This window comes from Monomorium pharaonis, chromosome 9, assembly GCF_013373865.1.
Source record: "Monomorium pharaonis isolate MP-MQ-018 chromosome 9, ASM1337386v2, whole genome shotgun sequence".
Classification (NCBI taxonomy): Eukaryota; Metazoa; Arthropoda; class Insecta; order Hymenoptera; family Formicidae; genus Monomorium; species Monomorium pharaonis.
Genome location: NC_050475.1, coordinates 13,351,925 through 13,372,282, shown reverse-complemented (window position 1 = coordinate 13,372,282; position 20,358 = coordinate 13,351,925). Strand labels below are relative to the sequence as shown.

General features: G+C 29.7%; 2 protein-coding genes across 6 annotated transcripts; one reads left to right on the top strand and one right to left on the bottom strand.

Annotated features, from left to right (window-relative positions):
• Positions 1-2,027: 2,027 nt before the first annotated feature.
• LOC118647305 lies at positions 2,028-10,755 on the bottom strand. 5 transcript variants are annotated; one of them, XR_004964616.1, is made up of 6 exons: positions 4,591-4,605; positions 3,069-3,106; positions 2,733-2,948; positions 2,451-2,574; positions 2,287-2,376; positions 2,028-2,182 (listed from the first exon to the last, which is right to left on the bottom strand). XR_004964616.1 is itself a non-coding variant. In XM_036291933.1 (2 exons), exons 1-2 carry the CDS (start codon positions 10,620-10,622, stop codon positions 2,782-2,784), a joined length of 255 nt encoding a protein of 84 aa, XP_036147826.1. In that variant the 5' UTR covers positions 10,623-10,755; the 3' UTR covers positions 2,732-2,781. The 5 variants fall into 5 exon arrangements, 2 of the variants coding, with proteins under 2 accessions (XP_036147826.1, XP_036147825.1); XR_004964615.1 differs by lacking the exon at positions 3,069-3,106 and having other exon boundaries at positions 4,591-4,733; XR_004964617.1 differs by lacking the exons at positions 3,069-3,106; positions 4,591-4,605 and adding an exon at positions 4,473-4,488.
• Positions 10,756-11,084: 329 nt separating this feature from the next.
• LOC105829100 (ran-binding protein 3-like) lies at positions 11,085-19,841 on the top strand. The gene is made up of 5 exons (XM_012667753.3): positions 11,085-11,193; positions 11,426-11,563; positions 11,693-11,764; positions 18,315-19,015; positions 19,224-19,841. Exons 1-5 carry the CDS (start codon positions 11,085-11,087, stop codon positions 19,533-19,535), a joined length of 1,332 nt encoding a protein of 443 aa, XP_012523207.1. The 3' UTR covers positions 19,536-19,841.
• The last annotated feature ends 517 nt before the right edge of the window (positions 19,842-20,358 follow it).

The following is a 20,358-nucleotide window of genomic DNA, read 5'->3' as shown; positions in this document are numbered from 1 at the left end:
GCGCGACATCTCGTCGCCAACGTAAAATGGATATCTTACGGACTGTTTATGTTAAATGCCTAGCTATGGTTCACCTGATCTTCCGACACGCAGTTCGGATATTACGCGGATTAGTTTCGTATTGTATTTCTTTAGGCGCGACATCCTGTCGCCGTCGTGTTGATAATAGCAGATTTTGTTTTAGAATCGTTCGGTTTGAGTCTTTGAGGATTCAGTTGACGAGATATCGCCCAGACAGCAATATCCTAACGACATCCATAAGATGTCCTTAACGGATATTGAGGATATCCACAGGACATCCGTTTTACGTCCTTTGGACATTCTATGAACGTCCATGGGATATTGGTTTACAAAACTGGTGAACATGCTATATCCGTAAAATATGTCCGATGGACGTTCTATGGATGTCCTATGGTTGTTCTATGGACGTGATAAAAAGCGACATTCAAAATTAAATTTTACATTAAAAAAAAGGTAAAAACAATAAAATATATAAATATAAATATTTATTTAAGAAATTATATTATTCTTTCGATAGATCATACATTAAACAATTTTAATTAAATAAGTATCATACGCATAATATTAATTAAACAATCAGCTTAAAGTATTTTGTAATTATCACACACATATATATAGTATGTATACATTGATTAACGACTACCGTGGAACAAATATTCTTTATATTGCAGACAATGACTGCAGCATGCTAGTGATCTCGTCTAGGCAACAAATGACTGTGACTCGTCAACTATAATAGAAATTAAATTTTATGTTTATACACACACATACACACACATGTATATATATATATATATATATATATATACATATATACATAGGCTACAGAGTAGAATGTATAAAATCTTAATGTGTGCCATTGGCTTTGCCTCTACCTGGTTGATCAATTCGCCAATATATTCCATCACAAACTCGCCTTTAACGAAAATGATGGTGCTCGGCCGACGCTCACTTGCTCGTAGGCTCTGATTGTTCCCGTTGCTACAATCTCTAATCTCAGTTGCAGTTCTTTATCGAGACCTTCGTCATAATCCGCGTACACTTTGTCGTCGTCTATTACCATCTGTAATTATACGTCTAGAATTCGTCGCTGCTACCGTGTACGTAACCGTTCGGTTTACTTACGTAGGTCAGAGCCTATGAGCAAGCGAGCGTCGGCCGAGCATTATCATCATTCTCGTTAAAGGAGAATTTCTAGTGGAATATATTAGCGAATTGATCAATCAGGCAGAGGCAAAGCTGACAGCACACAATAAGATTCTTTGCTGCTCTCGTAACTTATAATTTCTGAAAATTTTTTGGATTCTTACCTGACTGTAAAACATGCCGATAACAAAAACCTAACCACTACTACGGCCATATTGATTTTTAACGGCCATATTGCTTTTTAGTTCACTTGTGCATGCAGATGGTGTTGGCGAAGCGACTACAAATAAGGATAGCACTCTTGCACTCAAATACTCTTTGAGTATATATACATGGAGGAGGAATTGCTATGGTTTCATGTAGACCGAAAGTGTGTCCAAGATCTGTGCGAGAGAGAAAGGTATATCATGATACTCGTTTTCTCTGCACATGCGTTAATATCATTATCTGCACCGCAGTTTCAACACTTCTTGTGTACTTCTTGTGCACTTTTATACTTAATTACGAATTGTATGTGTGTGTGAACATACAATGCCAGCCATTGGCTGCGTTCAGCGGAAAAAATTTCTCAGTGAGCACCTTATGCTGCGCTCCCAACAGTTTGCGGTTTCTGCTGAACGCACTTTTATCAGATGTGCCATCAGCAAGATGGCGCTGATCATAGTGCAAATTTGAAACTTAATAAGCTTACTGTGAAACATCCTGCATGTATATATATATATATATTTTTTTATATAAACATTTGACTACTGATTATTACTGGCCGTATCAATTCGAAAGGAGATTCAAAAATTAATTAATTATTGAAGAAGAAAAAAGATCTACAAACAAGGGGAAACTAATATTATTAACAAAAATAATAGATTTAATATTATTTATTGCGATGAACAAAGCTATAAATTTAAATAACGTTATAAATAATATAGAGACTTAGGTCTTAAAATGCCTTCATTATATTTTTTTAATAAAAGTTTTGTATTTTGTCTTGTCCAATTAAATGTTGTCTCCTTAGGATCTGTAACATAAACGTACATTATTTTATCACACGTTTGCATGCATGTATGTATATGTGTAAATATTTGCAAAATATAAATTTAAATTTTATATATATGTACATACCAATATTTTCTTTTTCTGTATTGTCTATTACACCTATTGCTTTACTAGAGGTTATATTACTTGATAAATATTTATTAAAAAATTCTGCATCTAAAAATAATCAAATTTGCATATTATAATTACATATAATTTTAAAATTATTGTGCGTATATATAGATACATACCATTTTGTAATCTTTTATGAATGTTGTTTGAGGTACTGATACTGTAAGTAATGTTATTATAATCGTATAATAACTCTTGTACGTCCAGTTTTTAAAATCTTTTTTTGGACTTCTTCCTTTTCTCCTAGAATTAAATTATCCTAAATATATTTTTTAAGTAGTTTTAATTCCGAGTAACCGAGTTAAAAAATATAATTAAGTGTGATATTTTCCAACTAATTATTTAAAATATAGATACGGACTTTTATTATATCTTTTAAGTTCATAATATAATAATCTTACCTGTTTACTATCGTACTTATTCCAACTTTCCTTTTTTTCTATAAGATCTTTAGTGTGCCCTCAGCACGCTCAATGTATTCTGGCTGTTTGGACACTTTTTCTCAAATTTTTCCTTGCTTATAGAAACTCCAACAGTTTTACATTTAACATCTTTAGCGGTAAGGAGCCAAAATCCATAAAAAACTAGGGGAGAATGTTGGCAATGATGGAAAATCTCTAGAATCCATAAATTTATTTCTGAAGTTGACAACACTGTGGTGCATTCGGGAGTAGCATGGGATGCGTGTAGTGCAGAACCGTGATTGTGACAGATGGTGCATGAAAGACCAAAATAACCTCGCGGAGATGACAGGTCAGCAAGACGCAGGTTAGTGCTAAATATTAAACTTTAATAAGATTATTAATTTAGGATCTTTACAATACGAGTTACTGTAAACTGTTTTTGCTGTTTAATTCTGACTGCATTTACTATGTAAAGATTATCTTTCTTATAAAATTATGTGATATTTACTACATGTTTACTTTAATAATTAAATAAATAAATAAATAAAACCAGAGTTGTATTTATTAATTAATTTAACACTAAAGTCATTTGTGTTGTAAAGATCTTAAATTAATAATCTCAGATCAGTCTTTCTAAAATAGTATTACAATGTGAAATAATATTATTATTACCAAAATACCAAAAATAATATAGAATTATTATTATTTCTTAAGAGATATAAACGTATAAATCCTTTTTTGTAAAGATTTAATGATTGTATAGATCCATCAAAAATAAAAGATTAATTAGTAATTAATCTTTTACCTTTGACAGGTCTGTATTAATTAGTAATTAATCTTTTACTTTTGATGGGTCTGTATGATCATTAAATCTTTACAAAAAAGTATTTATACATTTATATCTTTTAAGAAATAATAATCAAACCATATTCTTGGTATTTTGATAATAATAATATTATTCCCTATTGTAATATCGATACTATTACAAAAAGACTGATCTGAGATTATTAATTTAAGATCTTTATGATACGAGTTACTGTAAACTGACATTGCTATTTAACTCCGGTTGTATTTATTAATTGAATTATTAAAGTAAACACGCAGTAAAATCACATAATTTTATGAAAAATATAATCTTTAGATAATAAATGTAGCCAGAGTTAAATAGCAATGTCAGTTTACAGTAACTCATATCATAAAGATCCTAAATTAATAATCTCAGATCAGTTTTCCTGTAATAGTCGATATTACAATGTGAAATAATATTATCACCAAAATACCAAGAATAATATGAGATGATTATTATTTCTTAAAGGATACAAATGTATAAATACTTTTTTGTAAAGATTTAATGATCATATAGTAAAAGATTAATTACTAATTAATACAGACCTGTCAAAGGTAAAAGATTAATTACTAATTAATCTTTTATTTTTGATGGATCTATACAATCATTAAATCTTTACAAAAAAGGATTTATACGTTTATATCTCTTAAGAAATAATAATAATTCTATATTATTTTTGGTATTTTGGTAATAATAATATTATTTCACATTGTAATACTATTTTAGAAAGACTGATCTGAGATTATTAATTTAAGATCTTTACAACACAAATGACTTTAGTGTTAAATTAATTAATAAATACAACTCTGGTTTTATTTATTTATTTATTTAATTATTAAAGTAAACATGTAGTAAATATCACATAATTTTATAAGAAAGATAATCTTTACATAGTAAATGCAGTCAGAATTAAACAGCAAAAACAGTTTACAGTAACTCGTATTGTAAAGATCCTAAATTAATAATCTTATTAAAGTTTAATATTTAGCTAACTTGCGTCTTGCTGACCTGTCATCTCCGCGAGGTTATTTTGGTCTTTCATGCACCATCTGTCACAATCACGGTTCTGCACTACACGCATCCCATGCTACTCCCGAAAGCACCACAGTGTTGTCAACTTCAGAAATAAATTTATGGATTCTAGAGATTTTCCATCATTGCCAACATTCTCCCCTAGTTTTTTATGGATTTTGGCTCCTTACCTCTTTAGCGAGTCCTTCAACTTTCCTTGTGTTGTTATAGGTTAAGTGTTTAACTGCTCTTGCAACACGTTCCAAATGTAGCGTACTTTTAGTATGATGGAAAAAATGGCGACCGCTCAGCAAACATGTTGCAAGAGCATAAGCCGCTACATGGCGTTCAGCAGAAAATCTTACAACAGTTCCACCGCTATATTCTCCGCTGAACGCAGTCATTGTACATATAGCGTTTGACGCATGCGCAGAGAGAGCAAGTATCATGATATACCTTTCTCTCTCGCACAGGGGCTCGATTCTTGAATTCATTCGCAAGAGAAACGTATTCGCAAATTCTGTTCTTACAGAAAAGTTAGAAATTTATTGGCTACCCCTACAGCATGAAATATTGCTGCAACGTTGCAGAAATATTATTTTGCAAGATTGGAATATTGCAGAAAATATTGCTGCAATATTGCAGCAATATTCCTATGTCCGCTCCAAAACAATATTGTGCAATATGTTTGCAATATTTCTGCAATATTCCCCGTAAGATTTCTGTAATATTTCAGCAATATTGCTGCAATATTTCTTGTAAGATTGCTGTAATATTTCTGAAACGTTAATGCGCAATATGAAGGAAATGTTGCAGGTGGTTAAATTAATCAAATAATATGTAAGATGTGTATTATACGAAAAACGGAAAATGAATTTATTGTCATACCGTTACGGCACAATAATTAAAAAAATTATTAATTAAAAAAGTAATTAATTAAATTAACATACACCAACGGATATCGAATATCGTTCCATTCTATATTTAAATAAGCATTAAAATGAAGCAAGTCCAGAAAATGCCCATCCTGATCAATTTATACGCTAGAATTACACATGCATGTATGGTTCACACATGTTTAATTAATGTATTATATATATAAGTCAGAGTGAACATCTTCTGGACTTGCTTCACTCAATCTAGTATGGGACGCAACGCTGTCGTGATTACAGAATTTGTTGCACATCTATGTATCTTTTAGCTCTAATCTTACATAAAAATTTAAAATAAAAATATCCTGCTCTATTTTTTTATTTGTCCCTTAAAACTATGTAAAATATTACTTATTGTTAGTTCTAGATTAAGAAATACGGATTATACGGAAATAAATTTTGCACGGTTGCAATATAATATTGCCACAATATTGTGCAATATCTGTTAGGAAATATTACATTTGTAATATTGCTACAATATTGCACAACATCTGCTAAGAAATATTACATTTGTAATATTGCTGCAATATTGTGCAACATTTGCTAGGGAATATTATATTTGTAATATTGCTACAATATTTCTGCAATATTGGTTATATTATGCACTATTGCAATATTTCTGCAACGTTGCAGCAATATTTCATGCTGTAGGGGTATCGTATGGCTATTAACCAATAAACTTACAACTTTCTGTTAGAGTGAGTATTTGCGTATACGTTTGTATACGCATACTCTTGCGAATGACTTCAAGAATCGGGCCCCAGATCTTGGACACACTTTCAGTGCTGGCATTCCTCCTCCATATATATATATACTCAAAGGATAGCATATGGACATACAAAGGACGGGATTCATAGGCCGGTATTCATAGTCAAATCTTATTTTAAGATCATCTCAAGTAATGGCTTAGTTTACATCGTCAAAACCTTAGTACGCGTATTAAGTTTGGTGCGCACCAAAGCCTTTTAGTACGGGCGCGTTTACATCGAATGTACTAAGCATGTACTGTGAAAAATATAATACAAATTTAATTCATGTTGATGTCTCCTACTAAGACATTTTCACACCGGTTTTTAGATTTTAGCACTGAGGTTATGCTCAATTGCTAAATTCTCTCTAAAATGCGTTTTATGAGTTTACATCGACATTTCCCACCAAACACCAAGTTACATGTAACGTACCTGTTAGTTGTAATTTCCCACTCAACAATGTAATTGTAATATAACACGTGTGTTATATTGCAATTATATTATTGAGTGGGAAATTACAACTAACAAGCACGTTACATGTAACTTTGTGTTTGCTGGGTTGTATCACTTGGTACGCGTATCAGTTTAGTACGATACTCCTACTTGATACGCTCGTACCAAATTGATCCGGCAGCGTTTACATCGTGCGTACTAAATATTTAGTACGAATTTGATACGAATATGGTACCTGATACGCGTATCAAATGCACGATGTAAACTAAGCCAATGTCTTAAGATGCTAATACGGCTCTGTGATTGGTTGATAGCATCTTAAGACTGTACTTAAGATGATCTTAAATATAAGATTCGACTATGAATTCCGGCCAAAGTGGTCCATTTTAGGATATCCCTTCAATGTTCACAAATGTATATCCTATGGATATCCTCATAAGGTCCATGGACATCAGGACAAGAAATGGACATAAAACGGATATCCATAGGATATCCTGTGCTGTCTGAGCGTTTCTTTAATCATCCGACGGTGCACGTGCAGGGAGCCTTTACAAATATCCGGTTCTTATTTATCTTACAGTTAATTAATTCTCGACGAACCCATAAGCAATACGAGAGTAAGAATTTAGAATTTTAAATGATCCGATTGCCTATGCGTTCGTATCACTGATCTCATTAAAGTGGATATGGCATAGAACAAAATAAGTGTGACCAATTGAAGGTTGTAGTCTCTGTACACAATATGGCGGTGTATACGAATACGAACACAGTTTACTGTGACGATGATACAAAATTCCACGTGTAATTAATTATCTATAGACGTAGATGTGTAGCAGTTTTATCCAAAATATTACTTTTTTTATAATAGAAATAGTAAAATAGTAAAATAGTGAGATTCCAAAATTAAAAAATGTGTTTATTGTGGAAAAGGAAGTGAAAATAAACAACGAATGTTTCATAGGTGAATAAGGTTAAATCTGAAAAGTTTAATATGTTTAATATATAATGTATCTGGATTCAAATATGTACCTCATAAGTACATAAGTATTTGTTGAATACACATTTTTATTATGTTGCTTTAAATTACAAATTTAAGTTTTAAGTGATACGTTTGTTTTGAATTCATATATTTTATGTTATAAAATATATTTATAATGTAACATTATTGTCATTATGTTTAAATAGCACAGCATGTGACTTGCAAAGTTTAATAAAGCAAGCAAAATAACATTTTTCTATTACTACTTTTCTATTACTACTTTTTTCTAAAAAACGCGATAAAAAAATTATCTTATTTTCTATTTGCTTCTATGCTGTGCATGTATATAGTGCATGTATATACATTTTATTATGTACATTATAATATTTATACTTAAATATTAAATAAATCTATACTAATCTATGTCTAATAGTTACTTTTTTTACAAGCTGCAAGTATGGATTACTACAACACAATTAAAGACACGAGGACAAAATAAGCTATAACAATACTCTTTAAACTTATTTATAAGTTTAGTAGTAGTAGTATTTTTTATTAGTAAAATTATTTAACAAGATGGTCATAAATAAAAATTTACGATTTTTAGACACCTGCAAAATTTTATTTTTTAATCTTTTATTTATCCTCTTATTTAATAAAATATTTATATATTTTGACTCAATTTATACATAAAAATGTTATATATTACCAAATATTTTTTTAAATATTACAAAATATTTGTTATAAAGTCACTTACAAATGTCACTTACAATTATAAAAAAATACATAATATTAAATGTTATATGTATGATATAAAACAATATTATAAAAATTCAAATAAACACATTCCAGATTAATATTTTAGAACATTTCAAATTACTAAACATATACATTTTAATATATTTTGTAAATTAATTAATTTTTTAATTCATTTTTACTGGTTACATTATAATCATATTTTATATTTTTACAATATATCTTATTTAACACATATATTTTGTGTTAGTCATTCAAATTTTCCGCCAAAAGCGTGTACGCTGACTACAACTTTAATGGCTTCCAGTATTCTATTGGTCACATTTTTTTACCTCAGATTATTAGGGTATGCCATATATCCATTTTAATGAGATCAGTGGTTCGTGTATCGAGGGTGATTCGTATAAGGAGCCAAAATCCATAAAAAACTAGGGGAGAATGTTGGCAATGATGGAAAATCTCTAGAATCCATAAATTTATTTCTGAAGTTGACAACACTGTGGTGCTTTCGGGAGTAGCATGGGATGCGTGTAGTGCAGAACCGTGATTGTGACAGATGGTGTATGAAAGACCAAAATAACCTCGCGGAGATGACAGGTCAGCAAGACGCAGGTTAGTGCTAAATATTAAACTTTAATGAGATTATTAATTTAGGATCTTTACAATACGAGTTACTGTAAACTGTCTTTGCTGTTTAAATGTGACTGCATTTACTATGTAAATATTATCTTTCTTATAAAATTATGTGATTTACTACATGTTTACTTTAATAATTAAATAAATAAATAAATAAAACCGAAGTTGTATTTATTAATTAATTTAACTAAAGTCATTTGTGTTGTAAAGATCCTAAATTAATAATCTCAGATCAGTCTTTCTATAATAGTATTGATTATATTACAATGTGAAATAATATTATTATTACCAAAATACCAAAAATAATATAGAATTATTATTATTTCTTAAGAGATATAAACGTATAAATCCTTTTTTGTAAAGATTTAATGATTGTATAGATCCATCAAAAATAAAAGATTAATTAGTAACTAATTTTTTACCTTTGATAGGTCTGTATTAATTAGTAATTAATCTTTTACTTTTGATGGGTCTGTATGATCATTAAATCTTTACAAAAAAGTATTTATACATTTGTATCCTTTAAGAAATAATAATCATCTCATATTATTCTTGATATTTTGGTGATAATAATATTATTTCACATTGTAATATCGACTATTACAGGAAAACTGATCTGAGATTATTAATTTGTGATCTTTACGATACAAGTTACTGTAAACTGACGTTGCTGTTTAACTCTGGCTACATTTATTATCTAAAGATTATATTTTTCATAAAATTATGTGATTTTACTGCGTGTTTACTTTAATAATTCAATTAATAAATACAACTGGAGTTAAACAGCAAAGTCAGTTTACAGTAACTTGTATCGTAAAGATCACAAATTAATAATCTCAGATCAGTCTTTTTGTAATAGTATCGATATTACAATAGGGAATAATTATTATTACCAAAATACCAAGAATATGGGTTGATTATTATTTCTTAAAAGATATAAATGTATAAATACTTTTTTGTAAAGATTTAATGATCATACAGACCTATCAAAGGTAAAAGATTAATTACTAATTAATCTTTTATTTTTGATGGATCTATACAATCATTAAATCTTTACAAAAAAAGATTTATACGTTTATATCTCTTAAGAAATAATAATAATTCTATATTATTTTTGGTATTTTGGTAATAATAATATTATTTCACATTGTAATATAATCAATACTATTATAGAAAGACTGATCTGAGATTATTAATTTAGGATCTTTACAACACAAATGACTTTAGTTAAATTAATAAATACAACTTCGGTTTTATTTATTTATTTATTTATTTATTAAAGTAAACATGTAGTAAATATCACATAATTTTATAAGAAAGATAATATTTACATAGTAAATGCAGTCACATTTAAACAGCAAAGACAGTTTACAGTAACTCGTATTGTAAAGATCCTAAATTAATAATCTCATTAAAGTTTAATATTTAGCACTAACCTGCGTCTTGCTGACCTGTCATCTTCGCGAGGTTATTTTGGTCTTTCATACACCATCTGTCACAATCACGGTTCTGCACTACACGCATCCCATGCTACTCCCGAAAGCACCACAGTGTTGTCAACTTCAGAAATAAATTTATGGATTCTAGTGATTTTCCATCATTGCCAACATTCTCCCCTAGTTTTTTATGGATTTTGGCTCCTTACCCGTATCGATAAGAAAGTTAAAATAATGTTAGATATAACCTAAAGTATACGTATATGTAATATATGGTTTTGATATATATATATATATATATGTGTGTACGTAATTTTAAAGTACGATTAAGTTGGTGCTTCATATTTGAATCATTATTATATAATGACGACTTAAACGAAAGTAAGAAAGAGCCATAGAAACCCATTAATGAGTAAGGTGACTCAGCGCGCGTGCATCCGGACAAGTTTCGCGAGAAAAATTTTGGACAAAATTTTCCGGACGCTGGGACGTTACATGCCTTAAAGAAACGTCAGCATGAAAAGACACCCGCAGGCCTCTGGTAAAGTTAATGCATTCGTGCGGTTGGTATTTCTGGCAATTCTGGCAACATCGTATCGGCAGCATTATTTGTCTACAATTCTATATCCATTTCAACGTAAAAATGGCGGATTGTAAGGGTACGTTTTGTGTTTCTCTAGATTCAATTGCATGTGTGTGCAAGTGAAATAATAAGATCAATTAAATACTAAAAGAATTTTGTGTGCTACACAGTGTAGTCCGATATGACACAGATATAAAAAATACAGAGCGTTTCTTGACATTGCTTTCTACTTGTCAATTTTATAAACCGACCTAACCGTTTACTCATCGATAACTATCGATTTAATCATTTGTTTTCATTTTATTTAGAGAGTACAGAAGATATCGATCGTTCATCACTCGTCCTGAAAGTCGATCCGCCAGAGGAATTGCTGGAAGACTCCACGAAAGATTCAACAACTGACAATTTGGTGGTAGTTCCAACTGATCAGGACACACACGTTAATGGTTATTTTAAAATATTAATGTAATTTTTATCTTTCTCTGCGAGTGCACACAATAAAAAAAAATTGGCTTTGTTGTATATTGAGATATTTGATCGCAAAGTAATATAATAAATTTTTATAAATTTTACAGATGAAACAAAGACTATAGTGGAATCAAATGATCAAGAATCTGCAGCTGTTAAGTCACCTAATAAAAAACAATGTGAGTTTGTATACTTTGATAAGAAAACTGCTAAAACTATTTATTATATATTAAGAATATATTGGCTATGTAATCTCAGTGAAAAAAGTGACTTGTGAGAAATGTTAAAGTTTTTAGCATTTATTTGAAAGTTATAAGATTAATGTTGACTTTAATTATGCAAAATTAAACCAATGAAATGTTTTTAATAACATCAACAAGATATCTTATATATGTTTACTTATATTCTTAGTTTTGACATTAAAAATCTCGTACTATACAATTAGACATTTAACTCGAGATGTTTCAATGTTTTCTTACATATTATATATTATAATATTTTTATTTCTGGAACCTTAAAAACAGTTAGTTTTTATTAATGTTTTTATAACAACTTTTTAAATAACTTAGTATTTAAAATTGATATGTTAGTGTTTTACAAAAATCTTAGAAACCACATTATTAATAATACTTGCAATTTTCTTAAAAGAGCTTGTAAATTGTTTTGAAAGTAAACGTGTGTATTAATTTACTTGAAATGTATCTTCTAAATAAATTTTATTGATTTATCACTATTTTTATCACTATGGCTAATATAATCTTAATATATTTGGATAGTTAATAGGGTGTATATGCTTGCGAAAAATCTGGAAAACCAGGTATTTTCAAGGAATTTTATTATACCTTGAAAAAGCATGGAATTTTGTCAAGATTCAGGGACTTAAAAAAAATATCTTTTTTGATAATTTTATTTTTATATTGTAAGTGGTCGTCTTTGTGTCGCTACTGAATCTTCATCACATTCTAGTGAAGTATTGTGTGTCAAATTGACAATGATAGTTGACCTTTAGAAGTTAGATAGAAGTAACTATAAAAAGGAAGAAAACTTTAAAGGTAAAAGAATTGGAAGCTGAACACATAAAAATTTTAGAAAGTGCTCAAAAAGAAGCAGATGCAATTGAGGACCAGCTTAAAAAAATAGATTTATATGATATATAATATGTATTTTTTATCTGAATGTACATATATCTCACTGAAGTTTTTTTTAAGAATGGTCATATTTTTTTCATATATTTCCATTAATATTTTTCTATTTTATTTTTTATAAATGTTTTAAATTAAATTAAGCATTTATGATAAACAACTAATTTTTAAACTCTGATTCGAAAATTGTTTAATATTTTTAATAGTTTGAAAAACATAAGTATTCTTATATTTATATAAGTTATATAAAATATTTGATTTTATTTAGCCAGTATCAAAAGTTATTAAGTTTTATATTTTATTCACATATTTTATTCAACGCATAAAGTAGTACTTATTTTTAAATATATTTATAAAAAACAAAAAATTTTTTGTTTAAAATCTGCTTAAAAAATACATTTTTAATCTATATAAAATCTATTTAAGACGTTTTTTATTTATAAAAAATGATACGCCAAAATAAATAGGCTTATTTAAAAATTGAATTAAAAATAATCTGTCAAAACAGAATTTGCTAACATAATACAAGCTTAATTATAGAAGTTGAATTTGACATTTAAATTTGAATGGTATTTGTCATTTTGTTATTAACCCTTAAATATTACACTTGCATATAATGAGGTCTAATCTTATAACAATGAGGTCTAATAGATTCTAACAATTTTGAATACTTGTCTTGTCTAAACTCAATTGTTTTAAGTAAAAAAATCCTGAACATTCTTTGAATATCATAATTTTTAATTAAACTTTTATTTAGCTTTGTATAGTGTGAAAAAATTTGTGAAGCAAAAATGTAAAAAATGCTATTTGTTAATTAAAAAATTATAACTTAAATTTTTAATATTTTTTGAATGAAATATGGAGGTATACAGGGATCGTCATTATCATTATTTTTAGTAATATTTTTAGCTTTAAGAGGATGCTAAAATTGTCTTGTTTTATCAATTATTTTGATTATTTCATTAATCAGTAATCAAAGTAAAAATATTTTTTGATTACTTTGATAACACACAAAAAAATGTCTGTATACCAGACCCATGTATTCCTATGGATTTTGGCCTGCTGAATCCAAATCTTAAGTCAGAATTGGTAGATTGGTTCGCTGTTTCGAGGAAACCTTGAAAATCCACAAAACAAACACCTTTGCTGATGTATTCTTAGCCTACATAACAGAAACGATTCGGGATGTGTTTCTTTATGTATTTTGACACTTTGAATTCAAGTTAAGAATTAGTTCATCAAGTTTAAGATTAATTAATCTTAAAAAACAGCTCAAAATTCCATAAAATGTATACTTTTGTTGGATGTAGCCTCTGGCTTATGGAACAAAAGCATTTTCTGGCACGTTTTCTTGCGTATCTCAAATTGCTAAGTCGACCTTAAAAAAAAAAAAAAAAAAAAAAGTTAAAAGTTCTATGAAAAAGTTGTAATAAATGCTATGCTATATTTTCCGCAACAAAAAAAGGAGGATTCCACTATTTCTTTTTACTATACCGGATTCTTTTATTTTCAAACGATTTATGCAGAGGCATTCTCTTACGTTTGTTTTCTCTCTATGATACTTTTCTTTTCAGCATTCGGCAGAAATCAGCTATCATATTCTCATCCCACCTGCCTTGATATCGATGCTCCATTTCTGTGATGTCCTGGTAAAATCATTCTCCCTGTTCTTCACTACAATCATCTAGATTTTCTGGAAAGTAGTCTATATGAAAATCCAAGAAATATAACTTAAGATTTATTAATTAATCCAGTTTTTTGAAATTCTCAACCATTTCGGATACTATGTCTTTGTATATTGCACTCCTGTGATTTCCTAGAAAATTGTCGACAACATTTTTGAAACTCAGCCAAGCATTTTTTCCAGTATTATTCATTTTAGTGATAAAAGTTTTATTTCTTAACAATATTCTGACTTGAGGTCCATCGAAAATTCCTTCCTTTAATTTGGCATCAGAGATGTGCGTAAACTTTTCTTGAAGATAGTGAAAGCATTCACCGTTTTTATTTAAAGCCTTAATTGTTTTGCTTCTAATAGAAAGCATCTTTCTATTGGAAGCAAACTTAACTGTTTTATTTGACCCAATTTAATATGAAGGGGTGAGAGAAGAACTTTTAAAGGACTTTTTTTTTTTTAAGTTTCCTTGAAACAGCGAATCATTCAATCAACATTCTGACATCAGATTTGGATTCAGCAGGCCAAAATCCATAAGAATACATGGGTCTAGTATACAGGCCAGACCACTTTTTTGTGTGGCTGTGTAATTAGTAATCAAAATGAAATGTTTTTTTATTATTTGAGTAATGGATAATTTAAGTCAACATTTTTTTTATTCTTTAAGTAATTAAGTACTCAAATTACTCAAAATCAATTACTAAGATTAAATGAGAAAATTTGACTTATTGTTAGATTAAAGAACAATTCATCGACTTTATTTAATTTTTTATCAAATTCGCATTTTTTAAATTTAATATTTTGTTGCCATCTTAAGCCTTAATTGAAAGAATATTTAGTTTTGCCACACTGTTTAATATTGCGAAATTCAATCGTTTTACAAAAAACTTTGAAAAAAGGTACTCTAAAAAGCGAATGCTATTTTTAAGAGTATGTATAGATAAAAAGTTTTGAGATTTTCAATCTTATCAATATAATAATATTTCTTTATATATTTTTTATATTTACTAAATCTTACTTTGGATACTACATTTTTAATGAAGCAATCATCAAATCCTTCAAAATATATTTTTAAATAAATTGAGACTTTTATTCAAATTTAATACATTTGTTTATTGAAAACAATTAAATTATATTGTTAATTGAATATATTTCGTTGATATTTTTTTCTCCTGTACATAATTGCTGTTTTATGCTCATTATTAATTAAATAATCAAGAAACGTTTAACTACTGAGTAATTGAAAAACTTTTAGATTTGAATACTAATTGTTTAAATAATTAAAAATATTACATTTTGATTGTTAATTATTCAAATAATTAAAAAAATTTTGACTTTATTATTTAAGTAATAAAAATTTTTTAAATTTAGATTACTAATTGTTTAAGTAATAAAAAAATTTCAACCTTTGATTATTGATTAATCAAGTAATTGGAATAATTTTTCTGATAAATAAATCAAGTAATATTAATAAATCTGGATTTAGTGTCGATTTTTGGTAGCGAATATTAAGAGATGTACAAAACAGTAAATATATTTATAATTTGTGATTGTAACTTTTTGGTATTTACGATCTTATGATTATAATAAGTTTAAATATCATTTTTCTCTGGTACTTTAAGTTTATTAACAAATATAATACTTCAGCAATAATGCACATTTTTTACATTACAAGGATTACAATCAACAATATTTTAAAAAGGTTTCAGTTATTTCAAAAATTTTTATTTCAGTAATATTTCAGGAAAGTTGTAGATTGAAGATTATAGGTTTTCAATAATTTTTCAGCAAAAATATATATTACAACTTTTATGAAATATTTTAATTTATTGCCAAATCCTAGATGTATATTCTATAGATGTGATACTTTAGAAAAAAATTAGTGTAATGGTGTAATAGTGTAATAGTGTGCGTTAAAAAAAGAAGATACTTTTAAATATGAAAGTTATTTTATAGAAAGGTGATTTTAGATGAAAAAATCAAGTAAATTATAAAATATAAATTGATTAAACAATTATACAAAGAAATAAGGAAGTGAAAGAGCTAATACAAAATTTTGAGTGAGTCTTAGATGCGCACAGTAATAAACGGACACAGCAGGCTAAGTGAAACGGACACAGTAACAAACGGACACAGACCAAACGGAGACAGTGCGAAACGGACAGACCAAACGCGCACAGACCAAATGGACATAGTAACAAACGGACACAGTTGCAAACCCATGTGGTGCAGAGAATGCTTTAAGCGCGCGCGCGCGCGCACGCACACACACACACACAGTGTAAAAACATCATTATAAGAAAAAATTATATTTTAATATAAAAACAATATTGGAGAATAGAAAATGGCGCTGTAGAGTGAGGAAGTGTGTTAGTGATGCTCTGAAGTGAGATGAGGAAATAGTCCAGCAAACACAAAGTTACATGTAACGTGCTTGTTAGTTGTAATTTCCCACTCAACAATGTAATTGTAATATAACACGTGTGTTATATTACAATTACATTGTTGAGTGGGAAATTACAACTAACAGGAACGTTACATGTAACTTGGTGTTTGATGGGAGGAGGCTGGAGGAAGGTTAGAAGGTGGTCAATTGTGGAGAGCGTGTAGTGGAGAATAAGTGCAATTGAAGGAGGTGGAGGAGGAGGAGCAGTGGAGGTGCGAAGATACGGAGAAGGAGCGAGGATAAGCGAGCAGAAATTGGAACGGCGAGAAAGAGAGGAGGGAGTTAGAGAGTGCAGAAATGAAAGATAGCGGATGGACGGGAGGTACGGAAAGGAAGAGAGGAAGGAGAGAGGAGATGTCGGAGTGAACGGAGGAGTGGAAACGAAGCAAGGAGATAAAGAGGTGGAGAAGGAGAGGAGAGAGGGAAGAGAGAAGAAGATGGAGACAAGGCTCTGCGAGAGGTAGCAGCGGAGTGACAGAAGAGAAAAGGAAAAGAGAAAGGAAAAAAAAGGAGGGCAAGAAAGGAAAACGGATGTAGGCGATATCTGAGAGAAAAGGGGGAACAGGAAGAGGAGGGAATAAGAGAGAGTTAACGGAAGAGAAAGCTGAAAGAGAAGAAGAGGAAGAGTGAGGGAGTAGGAAGGACAAAGGAAGAGCAACAGCTGGCGTTCCCGGCGGAAGAGGCGAAAGGAGGAGAAAGGAGGCAAGGGAGGAGCGGTGGAAGGGAATAAAGGAGGGACAAGGGGAGGGAATATGATAGAAGAAGAGGCAGATAAAAGGAAGGGGCAGCGGAGAGGGAAGGACAGGAAGGAGAGGGAAAACATTTAAGGGAAAGAGGAGTGGGGAAAAAGGTATGGAGTACATAAAAGTGAGGCAGAGGGGGAGATTGGGGGGAACGGAGGAGAAAAAGAGTGGAGAAAGAGGAAAAAGAGTGAAAGTTAGTAGAGAGGACGAGAAGGGGATGATGGTATACCATAATATGTAAGGCTGGCCAATGGCCAGGTCGTGTAGGGGGAACATCAAGGATATTGTATAACATGATTATATAATGTATGTTATATGTTGTATATGATGGTATATAAGGAATGGAGCAGATGTTGTAAGGGGTTTGGTGCACCTCTAAAAAACACCCCGCCGACTCCGAAAGGAAGTGCGGAATAAACCATTATTATTATTATAAAAACAATAGTTTTTTGTTATTTTATATATTTATTGTACAAATAACATCAAATTTATTTGATTCATATCGTAATTGTTTGGTATTTAGAGTAATATAGTATAATACAGAGTTAATAGAATAGTTTTAAAAAGCTGAAATATTCTAATTTTTAATGTAAATAAACTTTTTTAAATTAATTCTAAGCAATTTTAAACAACTTTAAATAATTTTTAATTAAACTAGTTTTCTTTATTATTCAACCGTGCTATTGTTATATTGTATATAGTTTATTTTACGTGTGTTTTCAGTTCCTGTGCTAGCTGTCTCGAAGCTGGGAAACTCGTTTGGTGTTAATGAATTTTCAAACCCCATAACTAGTAAATTAAAGCCGTCTATTCTAAGGCCGTCGCAATTAAGTGTTATAACTAATAGTTCTGTGGGTACTACTGACAAAACTGCTGTTTTACAACCAGCGAAATTTCACAATCCATTTGTAAAGGCTGCTGATAATTCTACTATAGACGAAGATGAGCCCCTAACGAAAAGTAATAAAACCGAAACGAGCAAGGATTTTAAAAGCGAGGAGAAAACTACGGAAGACGTGAAATTAAAATTTTTGCCTTTGGGTGCGAGCACCAAAGAGAATGAAAACAATGTAAATAATACCGTGGCGTCCAGTACGTCTACTCCTAGCTTCGTATTTGGTCAGAACTTGAAAGAACGCGTTACCGTTTCAAATGACACTGAAAGCTTGAATAATTCTGAGAAAGAGGAGACAAATAGCGAGGAGAGTAATGAAAATGGATCGTCTGAACTTCTATTTTCAAACGCAGCCGCAAATTGTCGTACTACGGTGAGGCCTGGTTTAACATTGACTCAAGCGGCACAGGTATTGGAGGAAGCTAATCGCGCAAATAAGAGAAAATATAATCAAGTAACATTGTTAACTGGAGAAGAAGGAGAAACAAATATTCTTCAGATTAATTGCAAATTATTTGCTTTTGATAAGGTACATAAAAAGGTTTTAGAATAATGAATTATTTAAAATCAATTTATTATAAATAATTAATATATATTATATTAAAAATTAAATTAAAAGTTATATATTATATATTTTATTTTAAAAAATTGTGAAATTATTGAAATTAATTTTATTATTTTATATTTTAATATGTGTGTATTTAGTATTGATTTCACATAGTCACTACATATTTTAGACCAGTAGCAGTTGGCAGGAAAGGGGGAGAGGCACACTAAGACTTAACGATCGAGATGAAGAATCTCGTTTAGTCGGTCGTACCGCTGGCACGCAACGGTTGATCCTAAATACAAAAGTATGGCCGGGTATGACCGCAGAACGTGCTGGACCTAAATCGTTAAGATTGACCGCTATGGACGTTCACGGAGATATTAGGATCTTTATTGTACAAGCGGCACCTAAAGAAGTCGATCAATTGCACAGTCTTCTATTACAGCGACTTAAACGTGCGCAGGAACGCCATCCTAAGAAATTGGCGACAGATCATTGACAACCATTGATTCTGGCGAAACATTAATCACATACATCTGCTTAATTTGTGCAACATAGGAAGTCATTGAAATACGAGAAAGGAGCTAAAATCTTCAGGAATATAAGACTATTTAGTACGCGCAATATTGAATGGCTATGATTTGTGCCTTCCTTCAGAAATTGTAATCCTTGGCAGTTTGGATCAGTATTCACCGAAAGAAAGAGAGTTTAAGTTGTGGCACTTTGTATGAGTTTTTAACGCTCCTGTATATGTTAAATTGTTTTTTCGAAAATAGAATGTTCACTTATGATCGTTTTCAACTGATATATTCTCTTTTTATTTGAAATATGATTTTTAAATAAAAAAGCGTTATTAAAAAAACATATATATATATATATATATATATATATATATATATATATATATATATAAAGAACAGTAATGTTAATTGTATATGTCGTAATAAGTCTAAAAAAATCTTTAAAGTCCTATAAATCACATGTTAATTTTTAAAATAAAATAATATAATATCTGAAAAACTTCACACATTTATATTTATATTGAACTGTGCGTAATTGTTTATTGCAAGCATCTTTTTTTCATTCAAGAAAGGTGATGTTGTACATCACAATTGTAGATTTAATTAAATAATTTGTATGTATAATTTATCATTAATGAAATATATGAGAGTGATTGGACAGGTATGAATTGTAGTATTTGTAGCATGTAATATTGCCGTTACTCTTATATTTTAATTAATGTATTTAAAGGATGCTTTATGGGAAAATGTACAATACAACGGCATTATTAATATTAATAATTTACTATAATATAAGTACTG